This window comes from Anabrus simplex, chromosome 3, assembly GCF_040414725.1.
Source record: "Anabrus simplex isolate iqAnaSimp1 chromosome 3, ASM4041472v1, whole genome shotgun sequence".
NCBI classification, from domain to species: domain Eukaryota; kingdom Metazoa; phylum Arthropoda; class Insecta; order Orthoptera; family Tettigoniidae; genus Anabrus; species Anabrus simplex.
In genome coordinates, this window is record NC_090267.1 from 159,393,707 (window position 1) to 159,417,999 (window position 24,293).

General features: G+C 37.9%; 1 protein-coding gene across 3 annotated transcripts in view; it reads left to right on the plus strand.

The window, feature by feature from the left end:
- Positions 1 to 24,293, plus strand: part of RASSF8 (ras association domain-containing protein 8) — a 280,866-nt gene that overhangs the window by 211,596 nt on the left and 44,977 nt on the right. For all 3 annotated transcript variants that reach the window (XM_067142793.2, XM_067142794.2, XM_067142795.2), the window contains exon 7: positions 17,433 to 17,607. In XM_067142793.2, the coding sequence (XP_066998894.1) occupies positions 17,433 to 17,607 (175 nt within the window). The remainder of the gene's footprint in view (positions 1 to 17,432; positions 17,608 to 24,293) is intronic.

Sequence of the window (24,293 nt, forward strand, 5' to 3'; positions counted from 1 at the left end):
TACCATTCCAAACTCCTTCAGATTTTCATTCCAAATGTCTAGTCTCCTTTGTACTTCATTTTTCTTCCTTTCTCCAAATGACCACATCATCTGCAAATACCAAAGCATTCACTCCTTCAGATTTTCATTCCAAATGTCCAGTCTCCTTTGTACTTTCTTTTCTCCCTTTCCCCAAATCGCCACATCATTGCAAATACCAAAGTATTCACTGATTGATGTTATTATTTTTATACCCTTATTTCCTAAAGCTTTTAAAATTTCCACTGGCAAATCATCTCTAATGGCAAGCTCTACTTCTAACTCAAGTATAGAGTAGCCTTTTTCATCCTTATGTACTTTATCTTCCTCTTCTAATTTTACATTCATTGGTCTGTTCTCAGTATCATACAAACACTCTTATTTATCCTTTCCATTGTTTCAGTTTTTCTGTTCTAGGTGCCTTCCTTGTATATATCATATTTCAGCAATTAAGGGCAGTTTTAATTTCTGTTAGAGCACAGGTAGCAAAAGAATAATTACTTGTCTTAGCATCAAGTATTTACCTTTCAGTTCATTTCTGTGCTGAAGTACTTATTTGATTACTGTTTGCATAAAGGAGTTCTACCAAATGAATCGCGCAAGGTCAGTCTAGGGAGGTCAAGACATAATTGTTATTTATGGAGCCACCATGTTGATTCTTTATGTGAGCATAACACAAGGCAAGTGTATTTAAATTTAGAGCATTTAGGTACCAAACATTGAAATAAAAACAAACAACTATTTTTCATTTAGAGTTTAATTGGACATAAATGGTTCATGTATATATAACTTTATAACACTTAACTGACTTGAATACGATCACAGCTATTTGAATAGGAAGATAATAAACAGAACTTTAATTTCATTTTTTGAGGATCAAGAATCAGCAGAAGTGCTCATGTATGATCTTTTACTTCCATACAACTTGGTCTTACTCTATTTATTATGTAATCTGGTGAAATGCATAATTCATTGAGAGAAACATGGAAATCTGTACGGTACCTCAGTTATATTATTACATGAAATGTAAGGCACAAGTTTATAATACTATCGGCAGAGTTGCAGAACCACCAGAATGAAAGATATAACATATGGCGATGAGTGATCTCATCCTTTATATTGTGTCTTGTTATTGAGCCAAAGATCGATATCCATTCAGAAACTGGTGATCTGGCAACCTTGCTTGGAACTGTGAATGACAGAACATTAAGTTGAAAGCATGAGTGAGAGCGCACTTCTACAGCTTTCTCCAGTAGGTGGCTAAGAGTCGCCCATAAAGTTCTGTATGAATGCACGCCTTGCAGCACGGCTGGCCTATTTGTGTGTATTGGAGGAGCTGTGTTGCTGAGATCAGTTCTTTGAATCATTGACACTTCCTCACCAATTGCAGCTGTAAATCACACACTCTCCTCTCTTGGACTATCACCCTCTTTGGGATGACCTCGTCCTGCTGGATATAAAAGGAAAGAAAGGCCTTTAGACCTGACTTGAGAATTTGTTACTGTTCCAGTTTGGCACCTTACTGTTAGATAACACTGTGGCAGAGAATTACTTAAAGGATTTAAACAAACCTTTTGACAAAGGTTTTAATAGGGGGTCTTTCACTCTTCGTAATACACATGGCAAGGTGAGACAAGCCATCCTGCTGTGGGTGGGGGCGGTAGAATAACACCCACGGTATCCCTTGCCTGTCGTAAGAGGCGACTAATAGGGGCTCCAGGGGCTCTGAACTTTGGAGCGTGGGTTGGTGACCACAGGGCCCTTAGCTGAGTCCTGGCATTGCCTCCACTTACTTGTTCCAGGCTCCTCACTTTCATCTATCCTGCCCGACCTCCCTTGGTGAACTCTTGTTCTTTTCCAACCCCGATGGTATTAGTTATCGACGTCTAGTTTACCCCTAACATTCTTACTTAAGCCTAACCAGGCGAGTTGGCCATGCGGTTAGAACCGCGCAGCTGTGAGCTTGCATCCGGGATATAGTGGGTTCGAACCCCACGGTCGGCAGCCCTGAAGATGGTTTTCCGTGGTTTCTCATTTTCACAACAGGCTGTACTTTTAATTAAGGTCACGGGATCTTCCTTCCCATTCCTAGGCCTTTCCTATCCCATCGTCGCCATAAGACCTATCTGTGCCGGTGTGACGTAAAGCAAATTGTAAAAAATAAAACTTAAGCCTAAACCACGCAGAGAAACTCAAACTAACCCTAGACATTAATTTCATTTTAAGAAATACACAATAGAAGACTAGCACCAGTGTAACGAATGTCAGGCAGCATTTACCTAAATCCAAATCACACAAACATGATCATTTAACTTCTTCTCATCCAATTACGTTATTTCATATCCAAACCAAACCCCATGGCACAACAGGCCTGAAAGGCCATGGCCTACCAAGCGACCGCTGCTCAGCTTGAAGGCCTGCAGATTACGAGGTGTCATGTGGTCAGCACGGCGAATCCTCTCGGCCGTTATGTCACAGTCAGATAGCTCCGCAATGGTAATCACGTATGCTGAGTGGACCTCGAACCAGCACTCAGATCCAGGTATAAATCTCTGACCTGGCCTGGGACTGAACCCGGAGCCTCCGGGTAAGAAGTAGACACGCTACCCCTACACCGCATGTATCTGATTGTTTTAGAAAGATTTCTGCAGTCATGTACTTTTTAAACAATCTGTTCAGATAACACTAGTCAACAGCCATTTTGCATCTGGAATGTGATACATCAACTAGTATGTATTTTGGTGTGTAGAATCCGAATATACCTTTCAAAATGTTCTAGCACGTACCATTTTTGAGTTTGAAAGGTTTTTTATTTTTGTATTCAGTATTTCGCTTTTTGCTGTTCTTCTGTTTTGATGTCTAATTGTTTCTTATTGATTTGCAGAGGAGAGCTAGAAGATCTACAAATCGTCAGTAAATGGTTGGTGTGGTAATCCAGTGGTGTGAAAGAGATCCTCTGTGATTGTTTCCTGTGAAAGATAGTGCAAAGTGTTTAAAACTTACACTAAGAAAAATGGCAACTAGTAAATCTTGTTGCTGTCTAAACCACCCCGACAACTTTTGTTATGTGTGTGGGAAATTCACTCCAAAAGCCCAGAGAAAACCAATCACTGATTTGGTTAAGAAGGCATATAAATTGTATTTTGATTGTCCTGTTGGTGATCAAGATAAAAATTTTGCACCTCATTTTGCCTGCATAACCTGTACTACAACCTTAACCGAGTGGTTGAAAGGAAAACGCCGAGCCATACCATTCGCTGTTCCGATGGTGTGGTGTGAGCCTAAAGACCATTATTCAGACTGTTACTTCCGTCTTACAAATATTTCGGGACATTCAAGCAAAACTAGACATAAAATAAAGTATCCAAATGTATCTTCAGTGCATTTGCCTGTGCCCCATGACGAGGGGATGTCTGTTCCTGTCTGTAACTTGAAAGCCACGGAACCAGACACCATGTCAAGTGAATCAGAAAGTACTGAACATATAGAAGAGTACTGCCCTCAATATCATGACACTTCACCTCAGATCTTTAATCAAGAGGAATTGAACGATTTGGTTCGCGATCTAAAACTTTCGAAACAGCAAGCTGAACTCTTGGGGTCGAGACTGCAGCAACGGAACCTTCTAGCTCCAGGGACAAAAATTTCCTGTTTCAGATCAAGAGGTGCTTCCTTCGCTCAATATTTCGATATGCAGAATTCAATGTGTATGTAGAGATGTCAATGGTCTGATGATGCAGCTAGGTGTACAACATAATCCACAGGAGTGGCGACTATTTATTGAATCCAGCTTGAAACCAGTACTATTGCATAATGGCAATGCATTTCCATCGGTACCTTTGGCTTACGCAGTAGACATGAAAGAAACTTATGAAGCCATGGCTTTGCTGCTAGAGGAAATCAAATATAAGGATCATGAATGGGAGATTTGCTGTGATTTAAAAGTTGTTGCACTCCTTACAGGTTTTCAGGCTGGATTCACGAAATACTGCTGCTTTTTGTGCCTTTGGGACAGCCGTGACACCAAGAACCACTATACAGTCAAGGAATGGCCTTTAAGGAAGTCATATGTTCCTGGAAACGTAAATGTGAACAATACCCCATTGGTTGAGCCCGATAAAATCATTTTGCCTCCCCTTCATATCAAGTTGGGCCTTATCAAGAACTTTGTAAAAGCTCTGGATAAAGAAGGTGAGGCCTTCAATCACTTAAAAGAAAAGTTTCCCAAATTAAGTGAGGCAAAGCTGAAAGAGGATATATTTGTTAGACCACAAATAAGAAAATTGCTGAAAGATCCAACCCTTGATACCAAACTCACAGATATCCAATTAGCTGCTTGGTCTTCTTTTAAAGCAATTGAGAAGGGCTTTTTGGGTAACAGGAAAGACAAAAACTATGTTACCATTGTGAATGATCTGTTGGACAACTATAAGAACATGGGGTGTAGAATGTCGCTTAAAATTCACTTTTTACATTCTCACCTTGATTTTTTCCCGGAAAATTTGGGAGCCGTAAGCGATGAGCATGGTGAACGCTTTCACCAAGACATTCTTACCATGGAACACCGTTACCAAGGCCACTGGAACCCTTCGATGATGGGTGACTACTGCTGCTGGGGTCTTGTTAGGGAGAGTGATGAAACGGCAAACAAAAGAAGAGCTTCGTCGTCACATTTTTCAAAATCCAAAGACGATTAAAGGTGAAAATATCTTCCGAACTAATTTGGACCTTTTATTGGCATCATGCCCATATATACATACAAAACAGTATTGCTTTCAAACGTTCTGAATGTGTATTTTTGTTTGACTTAATTGTGTCAATTTTCGCTATTGCCGTTTTTTATTCTGCTATATATCTAGGAAATGTGACGTCATAGAGAAAACTGATTTTGCCAGTGTATTCAGCACCCCAAAATTAGGTAAATCCACCCATTTACAAACCAGATGCAAGAAAAAAGTTTAAATTTGTTAACTAGTGTAATTGAGTAAAATTTGCTGTAATGAATTATCTGAGAGGAATCATAAGCTATGTACCTTTCATAGAAAGATTTTATTTCACAGGTTTCCTTTTTAGTTGATATTGAAGATTATTGTTATCGGTACAGGAGTTTGTAAATATTTAATTTGTGTGTTCTCCAGTCAGTTGAGAGACAGGTAATTTTTATCTCACGATATGTAATCATACTTAAGTTGTAGACCGCTTTTTGAACATGTCTTCATATTTTCAATAAAGCTAAATAGTTGTTGATCTTAGGTTTCTCAAGAGACAGATTGCCACGTTATTCTCGTCCTTTGAGTCTGGCCTACTTGCCATATGTACAAATGTTCAAACACATCAGTTACAAACATGACCCTTATATGAAAGTGAGCGATATGATCATTTTCGAGGTACCGCTAGTGTATTTTTGGTGTAGTGTATTTTTCAGTCTTCTTATTCAGTCTGCTAAAGGTTTTTTTTTTTTAGCTGCGCCACCTATAAGCTATCCAAAGGATTTGTGTAGACTGTTCAGTTTTATACAGAAGTATATTGTAATATTACCACAGTCTTGATATTACGTATATTTATTGCGTGTGTACATGGTAGTCGGTGTAGGCTGTCATTAATTTTATAAGGCGAATGTTTTCAAGTGTGTGAAATGTAAGTTAAAGCATTAATTCCATACGATCTCCGCGTCAAGCTGAGGAGCGCCCGCAACATGGCGGTACGCGTATGGACGTGTCTTCCCCAGTCACTCGCTTCTGTGCAGCCAACGGTGTGGGGCCTTGAGTACAACGTCCTACCTAAGGTATCGCCTACTTAGATTGAACAATCTGAACCTTTTCTGATCTAAATTGTTTTTAATCTGAAATTTCTATCTGAATTTTTATTATTTGACATCTTTATTATCTGAAATTTTACTATCTGGAATCTTATTATGACCTCTGTTAATTTCTTGGGTTTTGGAATGCTCAATAAGTTTCTTGTATACAGCCAATATTTGCTGTTATCAAGTTATCATTGTCAATAAAATATTTCTACACCTATCATTCATATGTTAAATTCATATATCACATTAGCAAAGTTCATTACGCCAAATCTATCTTACACGAAACATAAATTAGCATTAGAACTCAAATATGTGCCAATATGTATTGTGCTTCCTTCCTTGGTGATGCTATAAGCTGACCTCTATATATATTCTATTGTGCCATTTTACTGAATTACTTCATAACCTCGATCTTGAGTTGATTTGAGAAGGAGTAGTTCTGAATGTGTCGATTAATCCTATTACAATCCATTATATCAGTATCTGTTTCAAGTATGGAGACTATTAGGGTACATTACTATGAGTTTTTATTTAAGATGGGAATACGCTGTGATCATATTTGTATACTCTTTTCTCGACGTAAACTTTGCCATACAATAACTATCCAATATGATCCTACTCTCATATGCCATTTAATATCACAATTACTTCTTCTTTCCTTGCATTTACTGACGGATGCACCTTCGTACCTTTTACATTTCCATATATATACAATTCAACTCTATCACTTTGTAGTCAATGCTTTTCTCATCCCAAATCTTCTTAATAACCTCTCATTCTTCATAACATTAAACTTCCCTCGACTTTATTGCTTCTACACTTGCCCATAATTCACATAGGATCTATCTCTTCTTTGTATTATATAGCCATTGTCCTGTCTATCAATATTATTATCTCCCAGAATCCATCTAAATTTCATACAGCATATATTCTTCCCAAAACTCTTTGAATTACAACAACATAGCCCTTCCATATGATTTGGGATCTTATATCTATACGTAACACTCTCTCTTATGGCATTAACAAAACTGTGGCTGAGATTGCAATTTGTTTATAACGATGTCGCTTCCTACACCAATATACATATTGACTAGCACAAACATCATTCGTAAGTTTACATAAAATAGGTTAGCTCTGTAGGTCATGTTTGGCGCTCAGGTTATATGTCACTTGCAGTTGAGGTATAGTAATTATTCTCTACCTAATGATACATAGAATTTTGAAAACAAGAAACTTATCTCACTACCTTCGCCCATCTAAGATGGTCTCTCCTTCTCAGCTGCTACATGCAATCCTCGCGGTTGGTAGCTGGTCCTCCGAACGTCATCTCTGGTCACAATGAGTCATCTTGAGCCAAATTATGTTATCTTGGGCAATCCACTCCCACGTCTTAGAAAGACTCCATGTTGTCGAGCTAGTTCATGAAATCATAAAATACAATTCGAATGACATACTACATGTTGATGCTGTTCATTTAGTTTCTAATATACTTATTTCTCCAACTATTTATGACGGATATATATATAGTTTCTGATTATTGACTCTAAATTCTCTGGGCTAATGTGAATATTAAGTAGTTGGTTCAGCTCTTTCTCTTCTTATAGTGGATTTTTTTCTTGAAATATTGGATTTTCTTCCCGTACTTCTCGCTGTTTATATGCTATTTGGTTAGAATTCGTCGTCAGTCTTCTCTTAAATGTGTTTCCTTGATTTATCATGACGATTTGATATGATATGTTATCCTCTCAGCTTACTTGCGTGTCTCTCTCGGTAAAAAGTGATTCAGAAGTCGTTAAAAAAAAATCCAGATTTCGTTTCAAGGTCTTTTTACAAGGCCCTCGTGATTCCATGCCTTCTACTATGATGTCAGTCTGGGTTTTGGTGACGTTTTACGTTCATTTACTCTGTTTGAAGTCGCCGCCGGCCATTGTATCTGTTCTGATCTCCTTTATATTTTCACATTAGTGATAGCATAATGGTACACTAGGGGAGTCTTACATTTTCACGCTCGTCGTGGCCCTTGTCTCTCTTTGGGAGAATTCTTCATTTTTCGAAGTGTCGGGTCCCTTCCATTTTTTCTCTCTGATTGGTGTTATGTAGAGGATGGTTGCCTAGTTGTGTTTGCTTTTAAAACAATAATCACTACCACCACTGAGACAAGCCGTAAAATTAATTACATCAGTACCTGAATGAACATTCTGAACATTCTACAAGTAATCATGAAGATGTTTCTCCATAATGGTAGTGAATTCTTTTTAGTTAGGTAGTCACGAAAATGAAAACAGGACTGTTAGTATTATCGGATGATGTTCCCCCTCCATTAAGAAAGCCGGCTCCCAAAGTTGTATGCAGGTCTCGGAACCTCTGTAAACATGAGAGTGTCGATACAAGATCAACATTTTTTTTTTTTCGATAAGTGGAAGAAAGGCTTTATTTTTTTAAAACTTTTTAACTTTTTTTTTTTTTTTTTTTTTTTTTTTTTTTTTTTTTTTTTTTTTTTTTTTTTTTGTACGAGTCAGTTACAGGTATTTATATCATCAAAGTCTCTCAAAATTGGGGTCTTACAAATTGAGATGTATGTTTACCTGTATTTCTGTAAATTTTCGGGAACTTCCGAGCTGATAGGTCATGGAGTAAGACTTTTCCACGGGGTTGGAAGACAGATGCACACGAGTTCATTTCCCGTATGCAATATGAATTTTGATTTGTCTACTACACTTACATCAATGGGCTGGGCACAACAGAGCAGAACCACCAGGATAATTCAGCATGAGCTGCCACTGTGAAATATTGAACTTAAAGTACTTATAGACAGTTGTAGTAAATTACCTTCATTCCCTTTATTAAGAAAATAGTTACCGGTACTGTGTTTCCAAAAATTTACTTCAACATGTTGACAAACATTGAATGCCTCTTTGGGTTGAGTGCATTAAATTATGTTTGTTAACTGTTGTTATCCTATCATGAGCTAATCACATCTAAAGTGATGTTCTTATCTGCTCAAATTAGTTCAAGGATAACCCATCCAGCTAAACAGTAAAGTGGTGGTGGTGGTGGTGGTGGTGATTATTGTTTTAAGAAGAAGCACAACTGGGCAACCATCTGCTATTGACACTAATCAGAGGGAAAAAATGGATAAATGAAGGTATCTGCCAAAGAAATACAAAAACCACAAAGTTCATGAAAATGAAAGATTTTTATTTTTCGAATGCTCTGATACCGTCGGGGTCGGAAAAGAACAAGAGTTGACCAAGCAAGGTCGGATAGGATAGAAAAGTGAGGAGCCTGGCATAAGTAAGTGGAAGTAGTGCTAGGACTCATCTAAGGGCCCCGTGATCACCCATCCACATTCCCAAGTGAAGAGTCCCCGAAGCCCCTTTCAGTCGCCTCTCATAACAGACAGAGGTTAATGTGGATTTATTCTACCACCTCCACAAAATAAATTCGACAAATTTGACCATTTTCAATCCTTAGTTGGTCCGTATTGACTAAGTTCATATAAATATCAAGTTTGGTCCATCCTGTTGATATATTATCTAATTCCTAATTTTGTACAGTTATTTCAACTAATTGGACATGTTTTGGGAGCCACCACTCCCTTCGCCAGCAATTTCTACCTCACAAAGCAAGATTCCCCGTATCTTAAGATGTAACAACATTCAGCTATACATAAAACATTGTCAAAAATATAACCTTGTTTTAACACACACACACAGGTAGAAATCGCTAATGAAGGGAGTTACGGCTCCTAAAATATGTGTGACAAGTTGAAATAACTATACAAAATTAGGAATTTGATAATATATTGACAGGGCAGACCAAACTATCACCCATAGTATATTTATATCCACAAAATAGTACAAAGCCGATATCTGTATTAGCCTACATTAATGTCAACCTCATTTGTTTACTGGTTATCATAATTTGTAAGGCTACAATCTTCACTTGACTTTTGGCAAGAAAAAATTCAAGGTAATTATCATCATCATCATCATCATAAGAAAAAGAAGACAACTTAGGCATTATGTGAATATTAGGCTACACTTATCATTCTAATTACATGTGTCACTTTTGTAGGAGTGGTACAACACTTGTGGTAGATAACTGCTAACCAGTTTGTCTAAGCTTTCATAATCTTTACCACCTGTGGGTGGGGGTGGTAGAATAACACCCACGGTATCATTTGACTATTGTAAGAGGTGACTAAAAGGGGCTCCAGGGACTCTTAAGTTGGAAGCGCGGTTTGGCGACCACTAGGCCCTTAGCTGAGTCCTAGCAGTCCTTCACTTACTTGTGCCAGGCTCCTTACTTTAAGTTTTCCTTAAATGACCTCCCTTGAGTAGTTAATTCGAAAAAGAGAACACCAATAATATTATTACACAGTTTCTATTACCTTTGTTGCTTCTTTTTAAAAAAATTATCGTTGTTTGGGAGGTTTCCTAAAACATTTTTAAGACAGGTGGATTAGGAACATTTTTGGGATGGAATTCTACTTGAGTGTTTCAGTCCATCTACCCTCTTCTGTTCAAACTGTGATTCATCAAAATGATGAAAATGAAAACCTACAACATGTTTTCCAGTCATTGACCGGGTCAGGGATGTAATGAATGAAGCATATATAGGCTATTAGTACGATGGGGTCGCCACTCCCAAAGTGATGTATTAATGACTGTTAGATGCTATGAAATGAGAATGGAGAGTGTTGCTGGAATGAAAGATGACAGGGAAAACCAGAGTACCCGGAGAAAACCTGTCCCGCCTCCACTTTGTCCAGCACAAATCTCACATGGAGTGACCAGGATTTGAACCATGGTGAGAGGCCGATGCGCAGCCGTCGGAGCCACAGAGGCTCCATCAAAATGATGTCAGGAGAAAATACATAATGGAACGCATAAATAAAAAATTTGTTCATATAAATATCTGGTTCTTCAGGAACAATTTTAATGTAATAACTAGAGTCCGGAATTTTAGGTACTCATAGGTTAGAACGCAAAGTTACTGAAACGATTAACAAGTATAGTCTACCCTATACAATGGTTATGGTTTGAGATTTGCATAGACATTAGGGGTACAGTCTATAGAACTCCTGTAATTTATGTTACCCTTGCTACATTAAGGAAGAAAGGGTTGCATGACATTTCCTATGAACCAGATTACTTTGCATTCTAACCTATTACCACCTAAAAATCCGAGCTCTAGTAATAACTTACTAACCTCGTACAAGATGGAATTATATGTAGGTTGCCATTTATCGCGCCTGCAATTTTTTTACCATATCCACTGAGCTCTTACCATTGCTTATCACGGGGAAGCAAAACACTCTAATCCCACCATTTGACTTATTCAGACAATTTGGTGTAGCATAGTGTCCCATTTTCCTTAAAAATGCAAATATATTTCATATCACATTGGGCTCACCAACATCATAACGATGCTTAAGACTCAATATCGCCGTCACTGCAAAGGATTTTGGTATCGTGTCCAGACCTTCCTAGACTGACCTTGAAATGGAGAGTTGCTGTAATATAAAGGAAAGTGGCTTGTAGGTTTCCAACATCATAACAATGCTTAAGACTCAATATCGCCGTCACCGTAAAGGATTTTGGTATCGTGTCCAGACTTTCCTAGACTGACCTTGGAATGGAGAGTTGCTATAGTATAAGGGAAAGTGGCTTGTAGGTTTCCAGCAAGATGTTGGAGATATTTTAGATGCAGAAGGTCAAATGAACTCTGTCGTGATTGACCTATCTAAGGCTGTTGATAGGGTGTATATCATGGGAGACTACTGACAAAAATTAGTGCAACTGGACTGGACAAAAGAGTGACTTAAATGTGTGGCCATATTTCTAGAAAATATAACTCAGAGAATTAGAGTAAGTGAAGCATTATCTGATCCTGTAATCATCAAGAAGAGAATTCCTCAAGGCAGTGTTATTGGACCTGTATGTTTTCTTATATATATATATATATAAATGATGTGAGTAAAGAACTGGAATCAGAAATGTTATACTGTATAGAGTAATAAATAAGTTACAAGATTATGAGCAACTGCTGAGAGACCTCAACAATGTTGTGAAATGGACAGAGGCAATGATTTGATGGTAAATGGGGTGAAAAGTCAAGTTGAGTTTCACAAAGAGGAAAAGTCCTCACAGTTTTAATTACTGCATTGATGGGATGAAAGCTCCTAATGGGGATCACTGTTAAGTACCTAGGTGTTAATATGAGGAGAGATTTTAATTGGAGTAATCACATAAAGAGGATTGTAAATAAAGATTAAAGATCTCTTCATATGGTTATGAAAGTATTTAGAGGTTGTGGTAAGGATGTAAAGGAGAGGGCATTTCAGTCTCTGGGGTAAGTCCACAGTTAGAGTATGGTTCCAGTGTATGGGACCCTCACCAGTATTACCTGGTTAGAGAACGGGGAAAAAAAATATCCAAAGGAAAGCAACTCAGTTGCTTCTGGGTGATTGCAATAATAATTAAACTTATGTTGTAATGGTCCACCTTTTCAATACTATATTATGCAGTGTTTAAATTACATTTGTAATCTACGAAGATAATTAACAGAACTTTAATTCTAATTTCTAACATTTCTAATCTAGAAAGATTATTAACAGAACTTTAATTTCATTTTTTGAGGAACAAGAATCAGCACAAGTGCTCATGTATGCTCTTTTACTTCCATACAGCTTGGTCTTACTCTGTTTCTTATTAATGTCATCTGTGTGATTCTGGGTGATTTCCAACAAAAGAGTAGCATTACAATAATGTTGCAAAGTTTGGGCTTGGAAGACTTGAAGACGAGCAGCTTGACTATGTGTTATGTTATGAGATGGCATGGAATGACGTTAGTAAATAAATGAATCGTGCAGTCGAGTAAGGAGCTAAGTCAAAATCGGCCATTTTCATTTTATTGCCTCATTTACCTCACATAACCAAGCCCTATCGTTTGGTAAAGGAAAGAAATAAGTCAGCCTTCTCCTTGTGGGAGAAACAGTGGATGGACATCAGGCACATTGTGAAGAAACGCACTAAGTCGATGACTTAGTGCGTTTCTTCACCACTTGCTATTCATGACTTAGTTCCATTCTTTGCCGCACGTTGCATGCGATGTAGGTATAACAGGGGATATTTCAATTTACGGCGTTGGTACAACACAAAGGACAACATACTGGAGGGAAACAGAAATCGTACGGTACATGGTGGGTTATAGTGTACAGTATTTCAGTTTGTATCTCGGTGGATGACAAAGTGATCTATGTATTACGTTTGAGAATATGACTCCGAAAAGGAAGGCACAGCCTGAGGGCCATAAACATAGTGTTCTGAAACACGCAAGACTCAGAGGACTGGCATATGTGAATAAACGTGGGAGAGTTGTGGAAGGCAAAGAAACCGGTTCTGACTGCAGGTAAGTAAGGAGCTTGAGAAGTATTACTAGGGATTGTTTAGTAAATAATATTCTAACATGCAACCAAACTTTCTACTCTTGTTTTAGATAACAATACGTATGGTACAGATTTATACTTAGTATTAATAATATGTTATTCTTCTAGATGCAGAAAGAAGTGCTTTGAGATTATAAACGAAGAGGCTCGCATGTCCATTCTTTCCAAGTTTCTTCAACTTCCTAGTAAGGATGCACAAGATTTACACTTGCAGCGCCTCATCGAGAAGAATGAAATTAAGACCAGAAGACCAAGGAATGAAAATTCAAAGCAGCGAGCAGCAAGTTTCACTTACTTTGTTATGGATGGCAACAATAGAAAGAAGGTATGCCGTTCAGCTTTTATGAGCATGCATGCCGTCACTCAGAAAAGAGTATTCTGTATCACAATGCTTCTTCTTCATGGAGAAATTCCCAGGGACAAGAGAGGAACCAATCCAAATACCAGAAATATACCGGAAGATGTCACTAAACTGATATCCGATCATATTCAATCATTCCCTCTGAAACGGACTCATTACGGAGGGAAAGAAGTGCATTACTTAGATGCCCGCTTAACTATTAAAGAAATGCACAACATGTTTGTCACAAAATACCCGGAGTGTGGAGTCAAGTACAGCTTCTACAGGACTTATTTTGTTGAGAATTACAACTACCGATTCAGACGACCACAGATCGATGTCTGCAGCAAGTGTGAGGAGTTCACAGCTAAACTTAGGAGTCCACATATTTGTGAATCAGCAAAGCGTGCAGCTCAGGCTGAATATGATGTTCATAAAAGAAGAAGCAGGAAATTCTACAGGTCTTTGAAAGAAGTTGCAACACTATGCAGAACAAATGACAAAGTGACAGGCCTTGCCTTTGACTTTATGCAAAATCTGCCCCTGCCACACATACCGGTGCAAGAAGTGTTTTACATGAGACAGTTGTGGGTGAATGTGTTTTGTATTCATGATCTTGCAACGGACAAGTGTGTTGTGTATATGTATCATGAAGACCAAGGAAAGAAGGGTGCGAATGAAGTTGCTTCTTTCCTGAAAGATTATATAGACGAATTTGTGTCAGAAAATGTTGACCAGTTACACGTTTTCTCTGATGGTTCTCCAGGCCAAAATAAGAACCATACGGCCATAAGACTAATGCTAGGCCTGGCAGCTTCAAATCGATTTAAGGAGATTAGACATTACTTTCCCGAGCGGGGTCATTCATTCCTACCATGCGACAGGGACTTTGGGCTATTTAAGAAAAACATTAAAAAAGTAGACAGAGTTTATACTATCGAAGAGTATATGGCAATTATTGTAAACAGCAAAGCAAATGTTACAGTTAAGTTAGTAGACTCAAGTGCAGTATTTAATTTTGACAAGTGGTGGCCTGAGTTTTTTAAAAAAGTGACTGTATCAGCTGAAACATCGACAAAGAATACTCCTCGTGCTGGAAAGATTGCATTTTCTCCTTCTTCGTTTAAAGAATACAGATATAGGGCAGAGAAACCAGGAGTTATTGTAGCACTTCCCTTCATAAACAGCATTGTGAAACATACGTTTCATCTTGGGAAAGGTAACTTTTGCACATTTTCCTTGCAACCAATGGCAGCATATCCAGAGGGTGGGGTTCCAATAAAAGCTGAGAAAATAAAGGACTTGCGTAAACTGTTGAAATATGTTGCGAATGAGGATGCTTTGGCATTTTATTTGGACATTATTTTGCAGCCAATGAATTCCCCTTAGGTTAGTAGTCTCGGTTGTAATACTGTAGTTATTTGGCGCTTCAAGGTCATTTGTATTTGTTTTCCCTGTTTTTTTCTGTTGGATAAACTGCAAACAGTGCTTATGTATTGCATCAAGCTATGTTTAATATATAACAAAGGTTGGTGTAGTTTGTATGAGAGATTTATTCCCAAACTCCAAATTTTTTTCGGTATTATTGGAGAAAGGAACTAAGTCAAAAAAGTTTAAACGGTCATAAAATTTATAAATTTTTCTTGAACATTTTCCTGTTACCTCCATTACATATCTATCACTGATCTAAATATTATATAAAATAATGGAAACTATTCATTGAAGCGTGTCGAAGAAAATCAGTTTTTTTGCTCTCCTGAAAAGTAGCAAAATCTGACTTAGTTCCTTACTCGACTGCACGATTCAAATAAGTTTGTGCGGTGTTTTTGAAAGCAGGAAAGATCCTAATATGAAGATAAGTTGGAATTCAAGAGGACTTACTAGAGCAAATATTTGTTTATCGAAAGAGGAATTAGGGATTGGAATAATTTACCGAGGGAGATGTTCAATAAATTTCCAAATCCTTTGAAATTATTTAAGAATAAACTAGGTAAACAACATATAAGGAATCTGCCACCTAGGTGACTGTCCTAAATGCAGATGAGTGGTGATTGTATTAGTTCTTACTTCTTTTCACTTTCAAGGTCTTCAACTTTGTTGCAAGTCCTTCTTCTTCTTCTACTATTACTACTACTACTAATACTACTACTCACATTTTCCTTTTCTTCTTCCCTTTTACACACTCCTCTTTTATCTTCACCTCTGTTCTATCCTAGTCAGTCTTCCGTTACACTTTTATTTTATTTGTATCTTCTGCCATATTTCTCCCCCATCATCTTTGATTCATCTGATGACCTTGCTGTTTATTTCACAATGCACACTCATATAATATGTATGTAGAACGCGAAACCTTTATTGGAGCTAAGATGGTGTCATCACTTCCTACTTAGAAGGCTTGCACACAGTGTACCACCTGGTGACGAATGAGAGTACCACTTCCAATAGACCAACGGTAAAGTATTCTCAAATTCAAAATGTCATTATTAGAGAAGTTCTCAAGGACAGATGTGTTTTCTCATGAAGACCTGGAGCAAAGTCTCCTTGAAACGTAAACAATTTCTCCTCGTTTTCTTGACACAGCTAAAAGCCTAAAGAAGTAATGTACAAGGGATATTACTAATCTATACTAACATACACAACAGAAACTTGGAGGGACAATGACTCAGAGATATGAGGAGTTTAGTACAGAAGACAAGGAAGGATAGAGTGAGAAACGAAGACATCCAAAAAGAGCTAAATGTGCTAAAACTAAATGCAAACTGGAACAGTACAGATTGAGGTGGTTTGGACATGTCATGTGGATGAAAGAAGAAAGATAGCCAAGACTAGCAGGAAAGACAGATGATAGGGAAGAGAGGATGAAGGAGACCAAGATTACGACGGATGAACTCTGTGAAGAACAGCATAGGATTACAGAACCTGGACTGGAATGCAGCATTGGATGAGGAATGGTGGAGAAGGCAGAGTGGAGAGAAGCCCTATTTGCCCCACTCAGTGTCAGCTAAAAAAAGGGGATTTGATGATGATCATAATTACTAGGAAAATGTTACATAATGATTTTCCATGGCACTGTTATTCAACAAAAGAAATGATAGTAATGATATTGAAGTTGATAATAATAATACAGTGAAACGTCTCTAATACAGCAACTGATTGGATGCAGAAATTTATCTGTTTTCCTACTAATGCCACTCTAATTGCCAAAACTCGGCAGGCTACCGGGTACGGCCTAGGTACACAAACATTTTCAGGAAATACCTGTAGTGCACTGCATTTATTTGTGTTCCTAAGTCTTTTGAAATGTATGAATCCATACTGTCATGCAGTTCAGTCTTCATAGTGAAGAGGTAAAAGCATACTTTGGGACATAGCTGTCTGTGTCCGTAGCTGGGCAGGTCACCAGAGATCTTTTACTTCGTATGAGATGGAGCGTGGAATAGACTTTGTTCTACCCTTGAAATATCTGACTGCCTCTACTGAGCTTGAATTTGTGATCTTAGGATTCAGAGTACAATGCTTTCTGCCACTAATCTGCAGAGGGAGGTAGTAGCAATGATGGTGGTGGTGGTGGTGCAAGATAGAATAGTAAGTATTACGGTGGATGTAGGGGACAACTTTACAATCATCATGAGATTTGTAATGTGTGATTGTGTACTCTCTGTTATTCCTATGTACTGTAATATATTTTATACATCAACCAATCACTAAGAAACTACTTCACTTTATGACATTTCAAGTAAAGTTTTAAAATTGCTGTTATTCTGTACTGTTCTGTATGTCCTTTTTATACTGTTAATATATATGATTTATTTTAGGCTCCTTTTGGAAGAACTACAAATGGAACAGCGATCACTTGTGAGGGAGACTGAGGACCGTCAGGCAATGGAACGCTCTCTGCTATCTGAAGTTGAAAGACTACAGCGTGAACTTGAGCAGGCTAAACAAGGAGCAGAAATCTCTGCCCAGTGTGGAGAGAATTTGAAAAGAGAGGTAAATCTAATTGTTATTAATTACAAGAACTTGACTTCTTCAAATTTATTAACACTCAGTTAAAGAAATGAGTGGCTTCATACAGCATGGCTTCAGGAATTACCACTTTGTATATAGTGGCCCGTAGTGACCAGTGGTGGGAAGTGAAGATTCCTCTATATCTCCTACAGTATATTATGGTGACATTCAATTCAGACCTTTCAGAATTATTAGCGTGGCCATGACCATCTCTGAGGACATAAAACAGGTCTTATTGAAGCTTCTAGATGTGTTCAATTTTCATTTTGTGTGGCTGACCTCACTCAACTTCTGTCTTGTCCATTGTTCCAGACTCATCATCATCATCATCATCATCATCATCAATTTCCCTTTTCTAACTCCAGCTGGGTCGGGATGTTAATGACACTTTTTCATTGCCCTCTATCCAACCATCCTTACTGCTTTTCAACTGTGTTCCAATGGAACAGTTATTATTCTGTTCTTCGTCAAGTCAGCCAGCTTAGTCTGGGTTTACCTCTTTTTCTCCTTCCATCAATTTTACCCTCCATCATCCACTTTGACATCCTTCCCTCTTCCATCCTCTTAACATGTCCAAACTATGTTTATTTCTCTTTATTCTGTCGGAAAGCTTTTCCCCTCTGATTTCCTTCCTCACATTCTCATTTCTTACTCTGTCCCTTCTTGTCTTACTTTATAATTATTAAAAATTTCATCTCATGGGCCTGAATTTCACACTCTCGTCCTCTTGTCAGGGTCGAAGTTTCTGCTGCATTTGTCAATATGCTTGCAACAACTCCATTCCAATGAAGATTTTAAAGGTACATGTAAAATGTATTAATTCATCATTAGAACCTTGAATTTTATGACAATGGCATGAGAACATTCCATAAAAGGAGGCAAAAGTCATCGTCGTCGTCGTCGTCGTCATCATTATCATCATCATCCTTTAACTGCCTCCAGTTGTCCAGGTGCGGTACAAGAGCACTCTCCATCTTTGTCTATCCAGGTACATTTCTTCCTTCTCAGTTCGGTACCATTCCACTCCTCTTTCTTTCAGGTCCTGCTTTACTTGACTGATCCATTTCCTTGGTCTACCTCTAGGTGTTTTTCCTTCTAGTTCCTTATCTAGCCATTTTCTTGCTGTTTTCATTTGATCCATCCTTTTTACATGGCTATACCGTTTGAGTCTTGATATTCTTTCATTTTCGCTTAGCGGCTGCTTTACTTGTGTATTATGATGGATCTCTTCATTCCGGATCTTATCTCTTCTTGTTTTCTGTAGCATTGGCCTCAGGAACTTCATTTCTGCAGCTTGAAGTCTGCTACTGTCTCTACTGTTGATCATATATCACTTCATTTCTGCAGCTGAAGTCTGCTACTGTCTCTACTGTTGATCATATAGGTTTCAAGGGCATATGTAGTTATTGGCACAAAATATACCTGATAAAGGGTTCTCTTTGTACTTAAAAGTATTTGGTTATTCCATAGAAGAGACCTAACTTGGTGATAAAATTATGCTCCTTTTTGGACTCTTTCCGAGGCTCTCTTTTGCAATTACTTTCCTTGCTGGCTTGCTAGGCCTAAAGCTAGAGAGAGTTTTCTGTCGGGGTAATCTCCCTTAGCCTTTGGCAGTCCCCTGCCACATCTACAAGGCAGCAGCACTTGGATGAATTTATGTGTCATTTCCTACACAAAGGCTTCATCAGGCCTCCTAAGGAAGAAATCCTCTGCCCTTAGCTGTTGGTTCTCCCATAGTTTGTCAGGTGTGGTGCGGGCCGCCTGACTCTCGGCCAGACAGTCGTAGGCAGTCCCATCTGCTGTCACATATGGTAGCAGGATTCCTCCTGGCCTAACATCAGGCTACAAAGACGTAAAAGCTGCACGTGAAAACTTGCATATTTTTGTTTCGATCTTTCATTCATTTATTTTCTTTCATAATTATTTTGACAAGTTTTAGTTGTCACTTCAAATGTTAAAGGTATAAATTAAATGGAAACATTTTGTTTAACTTTATTGAACAAGGAATTACTGATATAAAAATGTAGCATACGGGTATGTTTTTGTGTGCGTGCATGTGTGCGCGAAGTTGCGTTAAAAGAGAGCTCTCTTATTGTGCTTGTTTTGGCGAGAAAGAGGCGTCCATTGAATGATGGAGAGATCATCAAGGATTGTTTAAATAGAGCTGGGATTCTACTGAAATCCAGAAGTTTGAAGCTGTCTCTCTTTCGAGAACTACTATTGCCCGCAGCATATCAGATTTGGTTAATGATTTGGAAGAGCAGCTGAGGGCACAAATTAGCAAGTTTGTTTATTATTCAGTGGCTTTGGATGAAAGCATGAAATTATGCGATGTTGCGCAGCGTACATTGTTCGTTTGAAGAGCTGGTTTGAACTTAAATGTTACCGAGGAAGTTCTTGATTTGTTCACCATGTACTGTATTTTCTCGCATAATATTAACGCTCTTGCATAATTTACGCATCCCAATATTTTTGGGTCCAAAGTGGAGATAAAGAAATGTTCATGTATTTGACGCACCCATTTCTTCAAACATTCATCACGCCGCTCCGGATGCTTTTCAAAATAAAGATGTCAGCTACCGGTACTCAAGTAGCAACCTTCCTATTGCAAAATCGGGCATTCCAAATACTGGGCAATGTGCTGTTATCAGTCGATAGGAAATATCACTGCACTAATTCAGCGAGAGAATCAGCGCAGACATGACTAATGACACTATTCCAGTCTGTGTATTTGAGTAATATTGCATCATAATTATAAACTTGCGGTGATCAGTTATGCCGAAACATACGGGAATATGACAGTGGACCTCAGGTATTCAGTGTCCAAGTGCAACGTACGTTACCGCGGTAACAGGGAAGTGCACTTCAAGCAACCAACAACTCTTGCAAAGCATTTCGCGGACCAAAAAGTGGCAAGTTTCCACAAGTAGAGGAGGATCTGCTTAAATATATGATTTCATTATGCAACGTTTGTTTGTCACAAAATGCGGTATTTTAAAGGATGAGAAATAGCTGCTGCACATGGAATCAGTGTCTTGGATTTGAAGGTTAGCTGCAGCTGGATGATTGATTTTATGAAGAGAGATGGACTTTCTCTTCTACAAAGAACATTATTACACTAGCCAAATGATTTTGACCAAAAAGTAATTGATTTTCATCGCTTTACGATTGAGAAGCGTAAAGTAAAGGAATATTTGATCTCCCAAATAGGAATCGCAGATCAGACACCAATCAGTTTCCGTATGCCAGAAAATCAAAGAATCTATAAGAAAGGGACATTGAGAGTTATCGTACGCATTAACGGAAGCAAAAATAACGATGTATTGTAATGCTTGCTATAACAGCTGATGGCAGAAAGCTTCCAACTTACGTTGTTCTAAAACAAAAAACAATGCCTAAAGTAAAATTTCCACGAGAGATCCACGATCGTATCCAAGAAAAAGGGTGGATAGACACGTCACTCGTACAAGATTGGATATGAGCGGTTTGGAGAAATCTAGCAGGGTCCCTCCTTTGGTGCCTGGCCCTTCTTGTGTTGGACAATATTTTTTTTTTGCCAGTATGTCATTTTTATGCACTTGCATGAATTGTACTTTTATTATTTCAAGTTTATTTCACTTCAGGTCGTATTGTCAGCTCATAACGGGAAGAGTATTTTCCGATGTTGGTACTTCAAACCCACGTGTCCAACTTACCAGATGTACTGGTTCCTTATTTGACTTTTCAGAAAAAAAAACTCACGCCAGGATTTTATGCCAAATGACAATAACCAACCAAAAAATGAGTAGAACCAATTGTGTTTATATTATATTTGATGTATCTTTTAGTTGTAAATGAATTGCAAATAATTTTTAAATATCTGAATTCCTTGAATAATTTACGCATACAAAGTTTTCGCCTACATTTTAAATCAAAAAGTGTGTTAATTATGCAAGAAAATACAGTACAAGACTACTAAAGCAGAAGATACATTTTCTTGCTTCAAGTAAGTTTTTAACAACAAGGACTTCGCTGGAAAAATCTGCAGCAGAAACACAGATGGTGGGGTAAAAATCTGGATTCATCACTCGGATGAGCCAAAAAAGTAAAATAAACAGGAGTTCTAAGAGAAGTTGCAGGCGTACACTTCCTTGTTCACAGAGATAATCTGCTAGCAAGGAGTGCAAAAATTAGGAGCATGATGGACATTATGGTGAAGATCTTGAATTATGTGCAAGTGCATGTACTGGCACGTCAGTAGTTTAATAAACATTTTAGCAGAACTTGAAACTGAGTACAGTGACATCCCTTATGATTCTGAAGTGTGCTGGCTTGGCCGGGGAGTAGTTGTTCGTTCAATTTGTAAAGGTATCTCTGTTTATGGAATTGAAAGGCAAGCCAGTGAAACTGTTTGAAGATTTTCAGCAGTTATTAATTCTTGTGTTTCTCACAGAACTAACTAAACATTTAAATCATCTGAACACTATACTGCAAGGGAAAAAAAAAATACTGAACTATATGACAGTGTTTTGGGTTTTAGAAGAAAATTGTTATTGTTGTGTCCATTTTCCGAGCACGAGTATAATTGTCGCAGAATGAGAGAACAATAGTTGATGGTTGGTGAACATTTATGTATAATTACACATGTTGCAGTGCTAAAGGACCTGAAAAATCATTTCTTTTACTATGCCGTATCTTTATATTCTTATTTGTTTTCTTTATAGATTAATAGAATGCCGCTGGGCTGAGTGGCTCAGACATTGACCCCAAACTGGCAGGTTCGATCCTGGCTCAGTCCCTTGGTATTTGAAGGTGCTCAAATACATTAGGTTTGTGTTGGTAGATTTACTGGCACATAAAAGAACTCCTGCGGGACTAATTTCTGGCACCTAAGTGTCTCCAAAAACCGTAAAAGTAGTTAGTGGGACGTAAAACAAATGACATTATTAATAGAATGCCATACCTGTTTTTCACGTTAACCTTTCCGGCCAGTGTTCTGCGTTGACTTCAAAAAGGAAACCCTTTTGTACAAAATTGTTCTTCCAACAAGTGCGCTCTTTACTTATTAATCTTCAGTGGTTGTCCTCAGTCTTTAACGTTGATAGATTTATATAACAAGAATATTGTCTCCAACATTCAAGTATTGATTCCTGAAGAACCGAGACGTATGATTTTTGAAAAAGACTGCTATCCATTTTCATCAAGATGGATGACCATCTCAACATTACTAGAACATCCTCAGGTGGTTTTTATAAACACTGAGGAAAGAATGGGTATGCAGTTCATGTCTACTGTCAACATTCATGTTCATGTTTTAGGTATTTTATATGCGAGTCATTGGAAAACCTGGTCAAATTAATCATTTTAAGCTCCAAGGTAGGATCAAATCAAATCAAATCAAAATCGCTTTATTTGCAAATGAGGTGTCTACCTCGGTGGCAAATGGTACACTAAAATACATTATTGTCCAGCACTAAATTTTAAATTAACAAGAGAAAAAGAAAATTTTCCTAGAATACAATATTATACAATGTACGCTAACATTTTTTTCTATTAAACACACACCTCATCCTTAATAAATTTATATTGTTTACAAAATTCTACTTACAATATCTCCTGTACGTGCAAACATAGTCAACTTATATACAGTATGTGAAATTACTCCTAATAATACTCTACAACTGGTATAAGATTAAAATTAACATTGCATTTATTTATTTATTTTTTACCCATTTTGGAACCTAAGTAGCATAACGATCTGCTGCGTCTTAACCATAGCCCCTTTTGCCACCACTTTTCAGAGTTCCTGAAGGGCCTTCACAGCTACCGTAGCGGTCCCAGGGCCCTCGAAGTCCCCACTGTTCTTCACCCCTACAGGCAGTCCCCTACTTTGGCTGTCCAAACTCCATAGACAAGGGGATGGAATTAATTTAATCACACACATTTTTTATTTACAATATCCTGCACTAGTCGAATGCCCTCTAACATTTCATTTATTTTCTCTGTTGCTGTTTATTCTCTTCTTGAATATCTGTACAGATTTTGGAAAAGGATCAAACACTACCCCTGGTAAACTGTTCCACTCTTTCACGCCCTCCCCAATGAATGAAAATTTACCCCAATCGCTTCTGCTAAAATTCCTTCTAATTTTATACTTGTGGTCAGTTCTGCCAATATAATTATTTTCCAATTGAAGCCTCTCACAGATTTCTCCCCATGCTTCTTCTCCTGTATAAGCTCTATATAATCCTATAAGTCTAGTTTTCTCCCTTCTCTTACTTAAAGTTTCCCACCTAAGTTCATCTAACATTTCTGACACACTACTTTTTCTCCTGAAATCCCCTGTTACAAATCTTGCTGCTTTCCTCTGCACACTATCTATTTCTTTTATTAGGTATTCTTGGTGAGGATCCCAAACACTGTTTGCATATTCCCATTATGGATGAACCATACTTAAGTAACATTTTTCTTTTAATTCTTTGTTGCATCCTTTAAGTAGTCTCATTATCACATGTAACGATCTGTATACGTTCCCAGCAATGTCATCAACATGACCCTTCCAGTGCAAATTACTTTCAAATCTCACACCCAAGTATTTGCACTTACCATCTTTTGGGATAACTACCTCGTCCAAAGTATATTCAAATTCAGTTTTAAAGCTCCTGTTTGTAAAGGTTGTAACAGTTGAT